The sequence below is a fragment of the Galeopterus variegatus genome, unplaced genomic scaffold (assembly GCF_000696425.1).
Source record: "Galeopterus variegatus unplaced genomic scaffold, G_variegatus-3.0.2 Scaffold1450, whole genome shotgun sequence".
Classification (NCBI taxonomy): Eukaryota; Metazoa; Chordata; class Mammalia; order Dermoptera; family Cynocephalidae; genus Galeopterus; species Galeopterus variegatus.
In genome coordinates, this window is record NW_007727561.1 from 324,366 (window position 1) to 344,990 (window position 20,625).

Sequence of the window (20,625 nt, forward strand, 5' to 3'; positions counted from 1 at the left end):
GCCCGGTGGCACACTGGAGAGTGCGCCGCTTGGGAAGCGCGGCGGCGCTCCCGCCCGAGGATTCGGATCCCACATACAGACCGGTTCCCGCTCACTGGCTGAGCGAGGCGCGGGAGCAACGCCGAGGGTTGCGATCTCGTTGCCGGTCCCCGGTCTGGTACGGGCGCGACACTGAGGGTTGCGATCCGTTGCCGGACACGAAAAAAAAAAAAGACAAAAAAATAAAATAAAATAAAAAACAAGCTATATCTCTTACTGTAAGGTATTTCAAATCCTTATTGAGGGCCGGCCCGGTGGCACACTGGAGAGTGCGCCGCTTGGGAGCGTGGCGGCGCTCCCGCCGAGGGTTCGGATCCCATGTGGAGACCGGTTCCCGCTCACTGGCTGAGCGTGTTGCGGGCGCAACACCGAGGGTTGCGTTCCCGTTGCCGGTCCCCGGTACAGGCGCGACACCGAGGGTTGCGATCCCGTTACCGGTCAGTAAAAAAGACAAAAAGGAAAAAAAAATCCTTATTGATAGTAGACAATGTATGTTTAAACATACTCTATCTGGGCCAGCCCAGTGGCTCACTCGGTAGAGTGCAGCTCTGAAAAACGCAGCGGCACTAGGAGCACCGAGGCCACAGGTTCGGATCCTATATAGGGATGGCCGGTGTGCTCACTGGCTGAGCGCGGTGCGGACAACACCAAGCCAAGGGTTACGATCCCCTTACCAGTCACAAAAAATAAATAAAAATAAACATACTCTATCTTAAAATATAGAAATCAATGATTGATGTTGGTGTATACTGTTTAGACCCCTAATAGAACAAATGAAAAATAAAAATTAATAGTCATAACTTCTTTTGGGTTATTAAGAAAACAGAAAAGAAAGAAAAAAAACTAAATGAGCTGCCTAGAGAGCATATGGCTGTTTATCATCAATTATGGTTGAACCCATTTTTTAATTTAACATTCTCTCTTCTATGCATGTTTGTGAAAGTACACAGCAAAGTACCTGGTACATGGAAGATACTTTTAAAAAACCATAGCTATTAATTACTTAGTTTTATCATAGGCCCTTGTTAAATGTTTGTCTTCTCCATGCCTGGAATCCAGTTATTTTTTTTACTTTGCAGCTACTTGTAATAAATATGACAAGAACTCTACACTCAGTATCTTCACTTCAACTCCCATTTATAACTCAAGCTACTGCAATCTAAATTTCACTCCACTGAAACTGCCCGTGTTATTGTCACCATCACTGCATAATTGCCAAATCTAACCATCCTTTTAGTACGTGTTTTATAGGGCCTCTATGACAAACAGCTAATTAATCTTGAAACTTTAACATTCCATGGTTTTGGTGACACCAGTCTCTCTTGATTCTCATTTCTAGTTGACCCTGCAGTCTCCTTTATGTACTTAATCCATTCTGTAAATGCTGATGTTATCCAAGATTCTAACCTAATCCCTCTTCTCTCTTTTCAAACAATTCCCAAATACAGATGCTCCGGGACTTACGATGGGATTACATCCCAACAAACCCATGGTACACTGAAAATATCATAAGTCAATAATGCATTTAATACACCTAGCCTACCAAATATCATAGCTTAGCCTAGCCTACCTTAAAAATGCTCAAAAGACTCCCGTCAGCCTACAATTAGGCAAAATCATCTGACAACACAGTACACTGTAGCATGTAGGTTGTTTACCCTGGTGATTACGTGGATGAAAGGGAACTGCAACTCAATGGTGCTGATGCCCAGCATCACAAGAGAGTATCATATGGCATATTGCTAGTCTATGAAAAGATCAAAACTTAAAATTCGAAGTACAGTTTCTGATGAATGTGTATTGCTTTCACATCATCATAAAGTAGAAAAATCATAAGTGGAACCACTGTTAAGTCGGGGACCAACTATACATTCAAGTAGAATGATATCTTTTGATATATCTAATTCCATCAGATAAACTAGCAGAAAATAACTACACATTTTATAGATTTACCTTAAAAAAAAAAGCTTTAAAACTCTTACGCATGATTAGATAAACCCAAATTGTCCCATTAATATTCTTTAATGTATTTCCCATCAGCTAGCCTTTATTAACAGGTATGTGGCAAAAGGCACCACATGTGCAAAGTAAATTTATGAGGAAAACTGAAAAATTATAGGAACTAATCTTATTTTTCTGGGCACTACAGAGACTCCCCTTACCTTTCACATTGGAAGTGTCTGCTCACCCTCTACAGTAGGGATCCCTTCCCTGCCTTCTCATCTGGGCATTTCTAGAAGGGAGGTAACTGATGATTGGGTTCTACCAGAGTTTGCAGAGAAAGAGAAGGATGGAGGTAAGGGTGAGATGTGGAGAGAAAGGAGAGGATGGGGAAAGGAAAGTTTTAAAATGCTAAAAAAAATTCTCCTACATCAAAATATTTCTGGCATTACGTATATCTTGTTACACAAAATTCACTCTTTTCTATTAAACCTAAAAGGTATGCACGTTTCTTGAATATGTATGTTAGGTAGTGTAAGAACACAAAACGGAAATTAAAGAAATAATTCCAGGCTTAAGAGAAGAGAAAATATCCAGATGAAACAACACAAAAACACAGTCTAAATAATATCCTTCCAGTGGGAGAATGGGAAGGGGCAGTATGTGCTAAAGGCACATACAAAAGTAAATAGAATATGTGAAAGTATGTGAGGCTCTTTGGAGTATCATCCAAGAGCAGGACAGGTTTGTCCATGAGAAAGTGATGGCTAATCAATTCAAAAAATGAATAAGTTGGTTCATATTTGTGTTAATCTAGCTTCTGTACACCTGATACCAGAAAAGATTAAAGGTCCAAACTGTTATTGGAGGCAACCAATTAATTTGCATAAAAATGGCATTCAAAGACTAACGTGTTTAGATTTCAAATCTGCAGTAACAGAATGTGGGCTGAAACTAAGGTAAATTAAAAAACAAATACCTTTCCAATAGAAAGAACCTCCATAATCAGCATAATTTCTAATGATTTTAAAAGAATTTATTTTTCACCAGTTTGTTTGTAAGCATATTCAACATATACCTTACAAAAACCAGAAATTTTTATGTTTTATTTTAGTTGTCACAACTCTTTAGTATAAAGCCAAAGTTTTCTCTATTTTCCAAGGATATAAATAACAAATGATATGTCCATACAGAGAAAAAATAATAAAGCAAATTTTTATTATCTTTTTGAACTTACCTAGTCAAACATGTACATGTATGTGTATGTATGTATGTGTGTATATATATTTATTAAATATTAATATATGTATTTCTTAGAATTATCCTGAACAGCATCACATATCAAACATTAAGAACTCTTTTACAGTCTACAAGCAAATGATTTCGTTTGCTGTCAATACTTAGAGAAATTATAGCACAATAAATCATATGCTATTAATCTAACCCATTCATCAATATAGTCATAAATTAGAATTATTTGTTACCTAAAATATGCACTGTTAAATCATATTTCTGATCTATTGAACAAAAGTATCTATATGCTACCATTATGTTCTTTATATTTAGAATATTATTCTATTAAGCATCTTCCTTTTATCTGTGTCCAATGGAATCAAATAAGAGCATTTCTAAAACATTAATTTGCACATGAAATTTGTTTAGCATGGGGCTCTCCATTGACCACTTAAACTGATATGTACAAAAAATAAACTTAAGGAAAATTAACTTTACTCATTTCTACTTTTTCTAAACTAAGTTATTAACTGCCACATAAATTACCTCATTTAATCTTCACCATAGCCCTCTTAGTAATTTTCAGCTCAGTAACAGCAAAAATAAATAAATAAATAAAAGGAAAAAAAAAATAAAACCCATCAAGAAAATTTAAGCTCAAAAAAAACTAAAAAACTTGCTCAAAATCAAACAATTTGTAAGGAAAGGAATAAGATATGAACCTAAATCCCTTCTAATTCTAAATGCCCTCCTCCACGGCATCACTTTGTCCTTCCAAAATGACTTGACCACTGAGATCTTATTTCAACATCCAACAAGAGATTCTATTTTCCACTCCAACAATAAAAGGGGAAAAAGCCATCACACGTAATGAAGTTTTATTATAGGAAATGCCAATGTTTTAAATCCATCTTTGGTTTAAATTTTTTCTAATTGTTAACTCCTTCTGAAATATTGTTTCAGAATTATTAACATTTCTCCACTACAAGAAAACAAAGTTCTACATTCAATTATGAATATAAAGTCTAAAAATAATTCAATTACATTGCTCAGAGATCAGCAGCCTCTGAGTTAGATCAAGTCAAATATCCAGATATATTACATGTATTATTTACATCTGGCTTGCTAAAGTTATGAAGACATTTGGAATCTAAACGAAATGTAAAAATATACAAAACTCTACAGAACACAGATTGATAAATACATTTGACTTTTTAATGATATTTTTACTATTAATACACTAATCATTACTCCTTCGATTCCTATTGTATTTCTACATTTCCTCTTCATCCCCAAGTGGCTGTCAAATCATCACACAAATACCTATACCTGATGATCAAAAGCTTTATGACCGGTTCATAAAGAAATTCACCGGTGACCAGCTGTGAGAATCTATGCTACGCATGGGGAGGCATACTAAGAATGTTAAATAAGATCATTGTGCTAAAGTGCTACATATTTAACCATGCAGATTGATAAATATAAAAGCCAAAATGTTAACCATTCAGAAAATCTAAGTCCTTTGTAAAGTTAAGAAAATTGCTATGATTAAAAATAAATATCCATGCAACACATTGTTAGGTCAAATCAATATACGTAAAAAAAGTGCTGCTCCATCAAAGTATCAGTAAACGGAATCACACTTTTACACACCCATACACATTTCTACCTTTCTAAATACATTATTATCCTTTTCAGGTAAAATTTGATATACATAATACCTAAGCTCTATATAAGTTTTTATAAACTCTAAAGGATTTTGAATGTACTAAAAAGAGAAAATATGTCAAAGATGTTCATGGTGATTTGGCAAAGAAAATTGTCAGACCCTGATTTATCTAATGGGGGGTGGGGGGGGTGCAAATTTTCATAAATTAGGTTTGGTTAATAAGGAGATTCCAGGGGCCGGCCCGGTGGCGCACTGTAGGGGCAGTGCGCTGCTTGAGAGCGCGGCGGCACTCCCGCCGAGGGTTCGGATCCCACATACAGACTGGCTGCTCACTGGCTGAGCAAGGTGCGGGGGCAACACCGAGCGTTGCGATCCCGTTGCCGGTCCCGGTCCGGTCCGGGCGCAACACTGAGGGTTGCGATCCGTTGCCGGTCACGAAAAAAGAGACAAAAAAGAAAAAAAAAAAATAAGGAGATTCCAGGGGCCGGCTCGGTGGCGCACTGTAGGGGCAGTGCGCTGCTTGAGAGCGCGGCGGCACTCCCGCCGAGGGTTCGGATCCCACATACAGACTGGCTGCTCACTGGCTGAGCAAGGGGCGGGGGCAACACCGAGCGTTGCGATCCCGTTGCCGGTCCCGGTCCGGTCCGGGCGCAACACTGAGGGTTGCGATCCGTTGCCGGTCACGAAAAAAGAGACAAAAAAGAAAAAAAAAAAAAATAAGGAGATTCCAAAACCACTTCATTAAAGCTTTAAGACAGGTTAGGGAGAAGGCTACTAATTAAATCTCTGGAACAAACTAATAAAGTTAAGAGAGTAAAGGTTCCAAAAGGGGCAGGAGTTGCCAGCTAAAATTCTAGCAAAGAACAGAAAAGGCCTAACATTAAGAATACTATATAAGACTTCAAAAGTTCTAATATTCAGCCAACAGCTGGGACCCTTAGTTTAGGGCAAGCACACTGATAGCAAAACAGAATCATGACGGTATACTCTGCCCTTCAAAAATTAAATAATCACCATCAGTGTATGACTCTATGTGCATGCTATGTTCAGAGGTAGGTGAAGTAGATATTAGATTTTGAGGGTTTTGTTTTTTAAATTCTGGTTTGATTGATCTAAAATTCTATGCTTGTTCAGTATCAAGGACTGCATTTAAACCCACAAATATCATAAATGATGGCTAAAAGTTTAGGAGTATTTAGATAAGTATCACAGTCCTAGTTTTACAATACTCAGGAGTGTGTTAACCTACTTTAAGGGGCAAACAATTCTATAAAAATTGTCACCATTTTAATTCACCTGACTGTTTCTAAAGTCATGCCATATAATACTTTAAGGAAGGACGATGAAGAAGAATAATGAAAATTAAAAAAAAGAATATCTCAATTCTAAATATGTGGTAAAGTGTGGTTTACAGATGAGTATATTGACAATCACCTTTCTAGTCCCATTTTTAACATTCAACAAAAACTTAATAATACAGTATTTAATAACACTGTGATCCAGGAATTTATTTTAGTTCATCTAAACTATGAACATTAAGGGCCAAGCCCGTGGTGCCCTCGGGAGAGTGCGGCGCTGGGAGCGCAGAAGCGCTCCCACCCCAGGTTCGGATCCTATATAGGGATGACCGGTGCGCTCACAGCGCTCACTGGCTCAGCGCGGTGCGGCCAGTCTCAAACAGGACAAAAAAAAAATTAAATTAAATTAAATTTNATAGGGATGACCGGTGCGCTCACAGCGCTCACTGGCTGAGCGCGGTGCGGCCAGTCTCAAACAGGACAAAAAAAAAATTAAATTAAATTAAATTTAAAAAAATAAACTATGAACATTATTATGAAATAAATAAGCTGCTTTCCCCACCCAACTCTTCCCCCAAGGTAACTGTAGTCAAGCAAAAGAAAACAAAAAGCCAAGGGTATCCTGAAGACTCACCTTTTGTTGACTGGCTTTTCATCCTTTTCATAGGGTCGGACAAACCATTTCCCAATCCTAACGAAGTTCTTATCCATTAGACACCTACAATAATTACATCAAGAATTACTTTTAGAGTTTCAATAACAAATTAGCAAATCACCAAATCAATAATCCCAGATGAGATACACCACGCAAAATAAACACATCACCAAACTGTCAAAAAAATGTTTTCTTATCACTTAAAATTGGTACTTTACACTTAACTGAAAGAACTCTCTGACTTTGGGCATAGACTTTTATGCCCATGTAAAAATTGTAAAAAAAGAAACAAAATAAATTGGTTGATGTATTCCTAAAACTTCTTAAGCTTCGGAATTACTTCAAGACTAATCACACTTCTGCATGACTTCAATTCTTGGGTCATCAAGGATGTTAGGAATGTAGCATTTTTAAGAGTACCTCAGAGATACTCTTCCAAGTCACTGACACCCATTTTGCAAGTTTAAATGCTGTGTTTTCTTCTTGGCATATGATAGACTATCCTTTAGCAAGGATCTCAGTAGCAAAAACATAACACAGTTTCTTATACTCAGGTTTTTTTTCCTTTTATAGGCATGATAAAGCATTTTGGTTATGGATTTGCAAGAATATAAGGAATTGCAGTAATGTCTTCAATAACGTATATCTGCTTTACTTAATCTAAGTTGTGCCCTGCTTCTATTTCTGTGCCATTTATATACATTGTGTTTCCATGTCAAATCACAGGGTACTCTTTTTGAAGACATGTTAAATACTAATTGAACCCAATTCAAATAATACCAATAATGCATATAATTCCATTGAAGTGGCATCAATACAGACAGTTATGACCAAGTTCACTCACGTGCAAGCAAATGACAACTATTTCATAACTGCCATATGGCCAATTGTGAAATGCCATCAACTGTAAAGCATATCCCTGATTTTAAAAGTACCGTACAAGAATCTGAGAGAAAATGTGCACTTTGGAATTGATGATACAGTAATCTCTAACATTACTCAATGAAATTATACTTATTTTATATGAAAAGCTGTCAGAAAGCTGGATGTAATTCTATACAAGGTTCTACCTACGAGTAAAAGAGCTATATAGCAATTCTCTATTCAATATTCAGGCAATTCTGCATGTGGCTCTTGTCTCTATAATTTCCACACCATCAAGGAGGATGGAAACAATTCAAGCACTCACCTAACTCATTAGAGCTTAGGTGGGTTAGTAAATGGCAATAGTTTCTGCTGGCCATAATGTAACTCTCTTTGGTCACAGTCAATTTGGAACACTGGGCATTAAAAAGTCACCGGCTTTTAACTGGTTTTACTTTGAAAATGAATTCCTACATTTGAACAATCTTTCTTGCTCACAGTGAAGAAAATCATTTTCAAAGTAACCCAATATGCTTATAAGTTAAACAAATATACTTTTTAGCATTAAAGACTATATGACCACATTAAATTTAGAATAGGAAATATGAAATACCCACCCTAGGAGAAAGTACTCAAGAAGAAAAACTGAAAAAGTAGCTCTACGGTTTATTCACTAGCTAAGAGACTTAATTATATCTTTTAGCTAAACTACACATGCATAGATAGATGTTTCCACTAAAAACTCCAAAATTTGATATCAGGCTCCTTCCTCCAATTAAACTATCAATAACTACTACTAGAATCACTATTACCACCATCACTACCACCTTTGACTACCAGGCACAGTATCTCACTTAATTCTTGTAATAACAATAAGAGATGGGTGTTAAAATGTCAGTTTCTACAGATGAAGAAGCTGAAGCCCAGTGAGAATGTCACCTAGCCAAGGTTACACATGTAATCAACAGTGGAGCTGCTATCAAGCCCGGGTATATCTTATCACAGAGCCAGGAACATTTAACTATCACCATATACCAACACTTACATGCTGTCTCATTTCCTCAATTCTTTCCTCATTTCTTAAATACACACGCACCTTCTAATTAATCGGTCTATTTAATGTGATAGCATTTCTTTATTCTCCAAAAGACATTTAGATTGAAGTTGTATCTTAAAATCAATAATGCTTAGAATGAATGCAATAGGGTATGCAACTGGTCTGGAATCACATCAACCACTAAACATTGTCATCTAGTAACATACATCCTCACTTAAGAAATACCATTTTTTTAAAAAATATTCATTCTTACTGGAATCAGGGTGGGAGGACACACACACACGCACACACACACACACACACACACACACACTCCCTCCAAGGTTAGGCAGTACAGAAAGTATTTCCATCTGGTGTTTTTGTACTTTAAGTTATGGGAGAAAATGAGAGAGGAAGAGGTGTGTCTTTGCTAAGGAAGGCAGTTCCACCACCTATTTGGTAGATGGGAGTACGGTGACTCAACAGCAGACTATACTAAGGTACTACGTCCTTGGTTCTCAATCATTTTGGGATTGTGGAGCTATGGTAAATCATCATCATCATCATCTAATGAAAGCGATAATAAATTTTTTCCCCCCAAAATGAATGGAAGAGCAAAATATTTCGCACAATTCCCTAAGGTTAGTGAACTCTATGAAGCAGATCCTAGGTTAAGAATTTCCATACTAAATACCAGGAATCCCTTTCTTGTCCCATGCTCTCTCTTCTCCTCTAATTTAAATTGTATTCATCTTTTCTGTCCCAGATCAAGCCTGAACAGTACTCTAACATCTAGAAATCAGCACTTTCACCACTGAGCTATAATAATTCATTTCTATGGTTCACTTCCCCATGAAACATTGCTCTTTGGGGGCAGACACACTACCTTTCTTAATCACTGATAATATTCAACAAATATTTAAGTCCCTATTAAGTAATATACTTTACATTCTGCTCTATCCCAGTAGGTGCTCAATAATATCTGAGAAATGAATGCTATACACCAAGGAGTATTTCCTATTCATAACGTAATGCTGTTATTTCTCTTGTTTATAACAACTAATCACAGGTAGCTTTGAAGTGTTATTTGAATTTTCTCATGTATATGTATTCTCACTCAGTGTTTGACAGAAAAAAATCTATATATTTCACCTCTTTATAGCCCACCAACTCCCACTGCAGACTGAAATCATAGCAGATACTCAACATGTAGGGAATCACACAGATGCTAAAAATGTTTAGGAGACTAACACTACTGCCTAAATGATTCAACTATATTTGAAGAACATAATTAAGCAAATCTTTTAAAGAGAAATAATTCTAAGATACAAAATTATATCAGAAATATAATTCCCCCTTTCATATTCTATCAACCTTTATTTTATTTTATTTTATTTTATTAGGGGCAAAATTTATATTTAACTTCAAAAATAAATAAACCTAGCAGACACACTCCATCTGCCAAAAATTGATTCAAATCAACATCATAAATAGTGCTAAGAACACGGATTAGTTAACCTGCTTGTCCACTCAGTAACCCCAGTCTTTATTATTGAGATTTTCAAAAGTACTTCTCTAGTAACATATGACTTAATTCTGTAAAACAGTACAATATTATCTTGCAAGATCGCTATGTGATGCCAGATATTTCAAATGTTCTTTAAGCAATAGTACTAGGAAATTATTTCTCTTTCCAACCCCTCTACCACCTCCCAAAAATCACTGGCTCAAGAAGAAAAGAAACAGCTGCTGAAAAATGAAAATGAAATCAGGTTTTTTGGTTTTTTTTGTGTGTGTGTGTGTGTGTGTGTGTGTGTGTGTGTGTTTTCACACGCACATGTGCGTGCAGGCTTGTACCTAATGTTTCTGTGTCATGCCATATGGCTCTGAATAATTAACTGCAAACGCAACCTGATTCCAAAGTTGGCAAGCCCTAATCTCTAATCCCAAAGCCACGGGCAGACCTGATATAAGATTACAAGTGCCACAGCAGCAGCCACAGCAAGTCATTTCCCAGATGGGACAGTTGGGAGGTACAGATGGAGCTCACTTCTGGTTCTGGCTCCTTCTGTACCCCTCAAATTATGTGGGTATAATAGTTTTCATAGATTAACAAATCCAAGGATAATGTCTCTCTACTATACCCTCAACCAAACTGAACCTTAATGTTATCTAGTTACAGAGCTGCTCACATTAACGAAGGTTTTATATAACTTCCTATCATAACATCTTCACCAGCATCAAAGCCTTTACCTCACCACTCCAAAGTATATTACACATGTATGCAAAGAAGTCTCCTTCCTAGAAATGGCAATGGGCAATGCTCCCAATTCCCAACAAAATAAAATAAATGAGGCAAGCTGGCCAGTTAGCTCAGTTGGTTAGAGCACAGCCTCAACACCAAGGTCACGGGTTTGGATCCCCATATTGGCCAGCCACCCTAAATTAATTAATTAAAATGAACAAAATAAAATAAAACTGCAAAATTGGGGGGTCTGAAGAAATATTTTCCAACTGATCCCTGCATCTTCATTACTTTGGGCTCCTACTATGCCCTGGTGGCTGCAGTCACCTTTAGCCAGGCAAGCCCTATTATTGCCAACCTCTCCAAAATGCCTATAAGGTTAGGCTCTTTTACAAGGCTAGCCTGACCTGAAATCTCCACTGTAATGCAATTCCAAAGAATTGTATCTCTCCTCTAGCTTCCAATTTTTTGTCTAATCCCACTCTCCAACTACCCAACAACAACAAAAAAAATTTGTTAAATAAATACATTCACACACACTAATTAGTTTTAGGGTGAACATGTTTCTTTCTAGACATTTACAATTAGATATGTGGTTTTAGTCACTTGTGTCGGTAATGTTTCTACCCTCTCTCCCATTAAAGTATATGCCCCTTAGGTTGAAGACTCATTCTCCTACTTTAGAGAACTGCACACTGTGGCATTTCAATAAAATGGGAATTTACTGACTACTCATTTCTTGCTCCTGTTATTGCTTTATACCAAGGACTCAATATTGCAGTATTATATTACCATTTATTCAAGTAGGGCTATATCTACCACCATGCTCTAGTTAATATATTTATTATCTGGAAATCCCTAAACCACCACATCCAAGGACATTGCTCATTTGCCCTTTGATAATCACTTCTATTGGATCACAATACCATAACACATTGAAAGCTAGGAATTTACAAATACAATGTTATTGTTATCATAATTCCAATTTTCTCCACATATTTTCACTGTACTTTTCCAAATAAAATAGCTTATATCTAAATAAACACCGGCTTTTGGCAAACCAAGAAGCTCTGGGCCAAAGGTAATTTTACAGCTGTCCTATAAACTACTGTGGGGTGAATATGCTGACAACCCATCAGTAAAGCAGCACCAATGGACTACTCTGAAGAGCCATTATGTTTTATAAATGTCAAATATCCACAGATTAAAGTCTCCCTAAATAAGCGTGGACATGATGGAGCATAATAGCTTCAAAAGACCTATGTAATCTTCTATTGTGTGCAAAGCAATAATTGACATTTTAGAGAAAAAAAATAGCTTTCCATCAAAATTAGCGTATGTATCAGTTGGTTAGACCCTGTAACACCAAGGTCAAAGGTTCAGTTCCCCATACAGGCCATCCACAAAAAAATTAAAAAATAAAAAATAAATTAGCTTACATGTTTTTTACTAAAATCTTAAGACCATAAAAACTAAAATATACACTATCACACCAAATGCCAATTTGACAGCATGATGCCAGGCATTTTAAGTATTTCTACAAATCTACCAAATGCAAGATTTTCATAAGTCCCAAATGTGGTGCAAATCATGAAGCAACGATAAAAACTCTAAGTTGTTGGACTATACACATTTCTTGACTTTTTCAAAAACTTTTCAACCCAATGTTTTACTTCATTTTGATAGAGTTAGGTGAGAAGAAAATGATATACTATCAAAACTTATACCAACTATAATAACGTAAGAGTAATAGCCATCAAATCTGCAATATTAGAAATGCCAAATGAAGGAACTCCTGAAAAATTACTGCAGGTTTTTGTTTTCCATAATCTATTCACAGTCAAAGTAATTTTCTGGTAATGAGGAGGTTAGTTGAGACAACTTAAACTTAAAATATAAAGTATAACCTTTGAGAATTTCATTATAAATACATAATCAAATTTCACTAAATTGAAAAGACTGATGAAGTACAGTCCGAACTAGTGCTTTATTAGAAAGCACAGGGAGGAGAAAAAGAGAGGGAAAGAACAAGAAGGAGGAAAAAAAGGGAGAGTCAAGTCAAATTAGCAGAGATCCTATGTAAATAAAAACTAAATTAATGGTATTTTATCATTCTAGGCATTTTGCCAAATCGGTCATTAAGAAAATAGGAAGCATACTTACTTTCTCAAAAGACAGAAAAAATAAACATTGACTGTATGATCTAAAAAATATAAAATTTAGAATAGCTAAACACTCTCAGATACTGAAATTCAGACTAAGAAATCAAAGATGAAGAAAATACCAGAAGAAGCCAATATAGCTCAAAATTTCAAAAAAACATATATAAATCCATCCATACATGTGTTTCAGAAATGTATCTGTGTTTCAGTGACATTACAGACAGCTGTCTGGAGGATTAATTATTAGAAGGGGGAAATGCCTCAATTAAATGGTATGACTGATGTATTCTTTTCCCAAATATATGCTATCCCTCTCTCTCCCACTGACATCAAGCTTGGCCATGTGACTCTGGTATCTTTCACAGACAGATGATATTTTGTTATTCACTGGACTTTAAGCTTGGTGGTAAATGTCTTAGCCAATGAAATGTGAGCAGAAATAGCATATACCACTTCTGAAAAGACGTTGTCAATGGTCTACCATGTGTTCTGCCATTGCTCTTTGCTCTCTACTAGGAGCCCAGCAAGTCTTAGAAAGAGGCTGCCCAGCCAGCCTACGTGCTGAACAGAAGAGGACATGAAGCAGTACCGCAGTAAATGACTCGCAATGGACATGCGACACAAGCAAGAAATAAACCTCTACAGTTATGAGCCAGTAATATCTTTCCGGTCTTCTGCTACTGCAGCATACCTGAACCTGACCTGACTGATGAAAGAGGCCACTGAAATACTTCATGAAACACTTATGACATCTTTAAGTAGGCCAGTGGCAAATGAAGAGAATGAGACCAACTAGAGGGATATCTGGAAGGCTGGCAAGGGGAGGTGGGGAATTCAACATAACATGATGAGAACCATGAAAGAGGAAAGAATAAATTCAGAGGAGACCAAGGTATCATACAGGCTACCACATGGAAGCAGGATTAGATGAGTTATATGTATGACCCCAAAGGACAGAATTAAGATAAAGTTACAGGAAAACTGATTTCTGCTCAGTGTTAGAAAGACTTTATAACACCGAGTACTCTCTGAAGATGAAAAAAAAAAAAAAAAACTTCAGGAAGCTGTGCTCAAATAATCAGAAGTATTCAAGGAGAGGATGGGCTCAGTGTTAGAAAGACTTTATAACACCGAGTACTCTCTGAAGATGAAAAAAAAAAAAAAAACTTCTTCAGGAAGCTGTGCTCAAATAATCAGAAGTATTCAAGGAGAGGATGGATGACCACAGAAAAAGGATATTATAGAACTGGATTCCAGAATTAGCTAGATAAAGAGACTAACGTTTAGTGTTATCTACAATTCTGAAAACAGTAATATCAATACTTAGCTAATATTAATAACAGTTAAACATTTATTGAGCTCTTATAACAAGAAGGGGACTGTACTGAGCCAAACAATCCATCATGTTACAGGTGAAAGAACAGGGGCTCAGCAAGCTTAAGTCACTGGCCCACATCACTTAATTGGCAGAGCTGAGACGCAAAATATCTCCTGTCTCGGAAGGCAGTGAGAAAAAGAATTTCCAGAAAGTGCCCCTGGAAAGATGCATAAAATAAAAGCCAGATAGATTACCTCTGTCTGATATCTTTATAGAAAATGCTCTTGAGTAAGTAGTAGTGATTTTGCTTTATTTTGTTTTGGTTTTTTTTTTTTTTTTGATGGACAGATAACCCTGGCTATAAGTATATAATACAGTGAAGGCAAATACTGAAGAGTTATAGGAGAAATGAGTAAATGAAAGATGAAAACATCTGAAGTCATATTACTTTAGAATTTAAAATTATTCTACATGGCATCAATATAGTATTACCCCAGCACCAATCAACAGAAATGAAATTACCCAATTCTGCATGAAATTAACAATGCTACCTTAATTTCTATAGTGAAATTATTTTTAATAAATCACTGCAGTGACATCATTCTGTATACACTAGCAATCACAGCCTTTTGGAAAGAAGATTGATTTATATGACTCCTCCTTTCCTATAAGTGAGAGCTTCTCAAAGTAATAAATGGAATTCCCTTTTAATTAAACATATCCTTATGCTTAAAATTTTTTTTTTAATTTTAAAAAACAGAAATAATAAATCACTTGTATAAGCTTTGTTAACATGCAAAACCAAGGAAAAAATGGTTCGGGAAGCACAGACATCCTGGAAGTGATACAGTTCTTGATAATCTGTTTCAACAACCTCAATTCTGGCTTTCATACCAGAAACTCACAACATTCACACTAGACAACCAAGTTGATCTTATCTGAGTAGAAATGAAAAGGTATAACAGAAAATTGCCACGAACAAGATAGTAAATGAAATATATCTCAATAAATTTAGGTTGTAAATAGATTTAAAACAAACAAAAAAAAAGCCACAGCAAATGGTCTAAACTATGGAAAGAACAAAAGGGCAAGCATGTATTAGCCCTTCCAGTTAAAAAAAAAAAAAGCCACAGCAAATGGTCTAAACTATGGAAAGAACAAAAGGGCAAGCATGTATTAGCCCTTCCAGATTCTGTTGACAATGAATAAAAAGAGCTAACAACAACCCTTTAAAATGCTTTCCTGCTTCCTGCATAGGGTAATTTTCATTCATAGAACACCATCAATTAAAATTTGATGAAAAGAGAGAATTATTTTAAAGGACAAAAGGATTAGCACAATTTTTCAAAAGAATCTCAAGTCATCCATACAAATTGCACAAAAGGAGCTTGATTATTAATTATTTTATAAAAGAGAAGCTATTTTGTTTCAAAATTAACTCCTATAGGAGTATTAAAATAGACTTCTCTGGGATACTTTAAATTTAAAAGAATACAAATCAAAGTATGCAAAATAATAAATTTATTGGGAAAAAAATTAATAATTATTGACATTAACAATATGTCAGGCATTACGCAGCACACATTATATACATCATCTAACAAAAATTCAAGGCACACAGTATCCTATATTTAATTTATAGGATGTTAACTAAGGCTAAGTAAGATTAGGGTAACTGTCCAAGTAACAGACCCTGAAATCAAACCAAGGTCTAACCCAGAGTTCTTTAGAACTAGCCCAAACTTTATTTCATCTGTTACAATTAATCTTCTTATAAATAATTATTCAACTTGACCTGGACTTAACAGTTTTCATCACAAATTCTGAATTCATGAGCCCAGAATAAATGAATTATCTGCATTTCTCTTCCCTCCCAATTTTTCTGCTCTTCTAATTTTCTCTCAAAGAAAACAAACATGCCACCATTTAAAATATAAAACCAAAAAGGATACAATTCAACCACAAATTCATTGATATTCTCCTGAAAGGAATAAATCTCAATATCTAAAAAAAAAGTCAACTACAATTTTAAAAAATATACACTTTGTTCCATATACTTAAAATTTTTATATAAAAAGAATTGTGTTTAAAGTTCCAATAATTACTGTGTAGATATAAGAACTTCATTTGGGCATAAGATTATGGAATATGGAAACAGTAAGTTTTCCACATTTTCCTGAAGGGACTTTGTGTGTAATTTTGCTTTGTTTTGTTTTGCAATGGGAGAGAGAATTGCCAAATATTTAGAACACTTAAGAATACTCAACTCTTAAAACAAAATCAATGCTTCTGCAAGTACATTACACCTTAACAACAGCTGGCCTCTAGGTCTATCCTAAATGACAGGGTTAGGAACCAAAGTTCAGAATGAGAAATAGAGAAATTTGGTAGAAAGGGTCATTCTGAGTGACTTAAAAGATCACAACTTATCATCTGTAGCTCAGGCATCCTAAGCAGTGATACTGTAGTGATATCACCCTGGCAAACAGTACTATTAACATAAGAAACTTAATAGAACTAGAATGTTCTTTCAGCTTTGATTACCTAAAAGTACTATATACAGACTCAGGAGAAGTGAAAACTTTTCCCATTAAAGTACTTTCTTGCCTATTTCTCCCCTTAAAACACCATTCAGAGCCTGAAGCATATAGTTATGCCAGAAAGTAAGGAAGTGCTGAAACAATGATATGAACATGTCAAAAGGATACACAAGCTATCGTGGAGGGGCTTCCCATGGGTCAGATATGGAAGTACTTAAGCATCAAAATAAATGATGATAGTAATAAATTATATAATCCACTAAATAAAATAGTAATCCATGAGTCCAAATTTATATAGATACATAGACAGATATGCAGACAGACCAATAGACAAATGGGAGAAAATGAAGAGATATTGCCTACAATAAAATGTCAACTGATAAAAGCAGAAGGAATGATGACATTTGAAAATTAGCCTTACAGCCATAATGATAATTGATTTAAGCAAGGACTACTGGCGGAGTCTAAAACAAGTGCAAATTTGATGAGAAACAGTGTAATTACACAATCTCATTGTATGTGGACACAAATTACTTACTAATTACAAAGATAGAACTGACAAAGATCAGAGTTTAAAAATACTTATTAATTTACAGTGGAAAAACCTCACAGAACATCATCACAATCAAGTGATCAAAAATGTAAAATCATTAATCATGGGACATGGCCCTCATGTGCCACTTGCTCTTATACACTGAGAAGTACACACCACCACTTCTACGGTAATTTACAGGGGGGGCCTGCTGGGTACAGGGATCAAACCCTGGACCTTGGTGTTATATTTCTATGGTATTTTTACTAAAAAGCATAACCTGAATCTAATCATGATAAAAATATCTCAAATTGAGAGGCCAACATAAGACCTGACCTCATCAAAACTGTCAATGTCAAGAAAGAAAAAGAAAAACTAAGAAAGGATACACAAGCTATCGTGGAGGGGCTTCCCATGGGTCAGATATGGAAGTACTTAAGCATCAAAATAAATGATGATAGTAATAAATTATATAATCCACTAAATAAAATAGTAATCCATGAGTCCAAATTTATATAGATACATAGACAGATATGCAGACAGACCAATAAACAAATGGGAGAAAATGAAGAGATATTGCCTACAATAAAATGTCAACTGATAAAAGCAGAAGGAATGATGACATTTGAAAATTAGCCTTACAGCCATAATGATAATTGATTTAAGCAAGGACTACTGGCGGTTTTCCTGAAGGGACTTTGTGTGTAATTTTGCTTTGTTTTGTTTTGCAATGGGAGAGAGAATTGCCAAATATTTAGAACACTTAAGAATACTCAACTCTTAAAACAAAATCAATGCTTCTGCAAGTACATTACACCTTAACAACAGCTGGCCTCTAGGTCTATCCTAAATGACAGGGTTAGGAACCAAAGTTCAGAATGAGAAATAGAGAAATTTGGTAGAAAGGGTCGCTTATCAATGCTAAATTTCCTAATTTTCATAATTATACTGTGCTTATATGAGATGACATTCTTGTCCTTAGGAAATAGTCATACCTCAGAGATACTGAGGGTTCAGCAGTCAGCACAATAAAGTGAGTATTACAATAAAGAGATTTTCTTGGTTTCCCAGTGCATACAAAAGTTATGTCTACACTATACTGTAGTCTATTAAGTGTGCGTAGGAAATAGTCATACCTCAGAGATACTGAGGGTTCAGCAGTCAGCACAATAAAGTGAGTATCACAATAAAGAGATTTTCTTGGTTTCCCAGTGCATACAAAAGTTATGTCTACACTATACTGTAGTCTATTAAGTGTGCGATAGCATTATGTCTAAAAAACACAATGCACATACTTTAATTAAAAAATACTTTATTACTAAAAATATTTGAAAATGGTGCAGATAGACTTGCTAGACGCTTGCCACAAGCTTTCAATTTGTAAAAAACACAGTATCTACAAAGCACAATAAAGCAAAGCGCAATAAAACGAGGTATGCCTGTATACAACTAAATACTCAGGGATTAAAAAAAGCAATGCTCTTGAGTCTTCAAGTCAATTTGAAACAACAGCAAATACAGGGAGTGGGAAATACACAGGACTTCTTTGTACTATTCCTGAAACTTCCCTAAGTTTGAAATTATACCAATATAAAAAGAAACAAGAGATTTATATCATTAAATTTTTAAGCTAACAAGAAATCATTGTATAAGAAAAGTTTTTGAAAACTACAAGAATCACTCTGAACATCTTAGCAGTGCGACTGGGTGTCTCAAAACCATTCTCATGCTGTTCCTTCTCTTACCTTTCTAACAGATTGTGGATGGCTTTGAAGAGCAGCGTCCTACATTCATAGGAAAGGCCATTTTCCCAGAGTCCTTCTTCCACAACTGGAAAAAAAAACAGGAAAAAGAAAAAAAAAAGAACCAGTAAAAAGGACATCCAAACAAAAATAAAGAAATTTTTAAAACATTTTTCTGAAGCAAAGTTAGAGTTAATTTAAATCGCTTAAAAATCTCACACAAACAACAGAAAGTTAAATACCTGCCAAAGTTTAAAATACTTACATCCGAAAGGAAATGTGTTTTGATTTTAAAGACTTTGAAATATGAGGTATGAATACACAGTCCCCCCTCCTATAAAGATCTTCCTTCTCAACCTGCTTCTTCAAAGTTTAAAATTATTTGAAATTCTCAAATTAATCTTTCTACCTAACAGTATCACAAAGATTTATTTTGTTAAAGTTCTGCTTAAAGGTAAAAAGAATATCACAAATTAATACCAAGGTTATGATATGCATTTTTCAAAGGGAAAATCAAAAGGAAAAAATTTCCCAAAGTGTCATATTACACAAATTTCTTTAAATGCCTTGAGGGTTGTATCTAGATGGGATTTTAAGGACACAATTTTTGGGAGACTGTCATAACATTACATCTTACTATATAACACCAAATTCATTTTCTGAATTCAGAATTTTGTTAATATTTGGCATTTTGGGAAATATCATATTTGCCTTTGAAATATGTTATAACATTGAGCCACAAATAACTCTAACACCAAGAGAATCCAACAGACTAACAATGCCCCATGCATTCCTCAAATTCTTTTTCTTTCCATAAATATGTAAACAGATATAAAATGCCCTAGAGAAGATAATTTCCTTTTAAATTATATAACTTTAGTTTAAGATAACAAAAAATTGAAAGGATAAAAACATTTGCAGAAGAAAATGTCCTCTCCCTTTTACCTGTTATCTTGGGGAAAAAGCATTCACCAGAGAAAATTTTGACAGAGAATTAAAACATGCACTAAATCCAGAATGTATTTGTCATGCTTTTAAACCTTAACAATAGACATACCAAAATGCATTTTCATATTCTCCAATCAGATAGCATTGAATAAGTGTATTTACATTCATGCCTTCTATCTGTAAGACTTTTTAAAAATTATATAACTGCATATTTTTTCCTGGTATGTCAGATAACTTCATTTTCCTTCCTATGTGATTAATCCTGATTTACCAAATTTTCCCAAGGCAACTTCTGTCAAAAAACATTTTGTTATTTATAGCTACAGAAATGCAAATAAAGTACAGCAAATAGGCAAACACTACTGCTAACAACAGATAGTCTCTGCTCAAGACAAAACATACA

General features: G+C 35.3%; 1 protein-coding gene across 1 annotated transcript in view; it reads right to left on the reverse strand.

Moving 5' to 3' along the window:
• LOC103593953 (mediator of RNA polymerase II transcription subunit 13-like) overlaps positions 1 to 20,625 on the reverse strand; it is a 93,988-nt gene that overhangs the window by 72,908 nt on the left and 455 nt on the right. Inside the window, exons 2-3 of the mRNA XM_008577095.1 lie at positions 19,278 to 19,362; positions 6,815 to 6,898 (exon numbers count right to left, since the gene is read on the reverse strand). Of these exons, the coding sequence (XP_008575317.1) occupies positions 6,815 to 6,898; positions 19,278 to 19,362 (169 nt within the window). The remainder of the gene's footprint in view (positions 1 to 6,814; positions 6,899 to 19,277; positions 19,363 to 20,625) is intronic.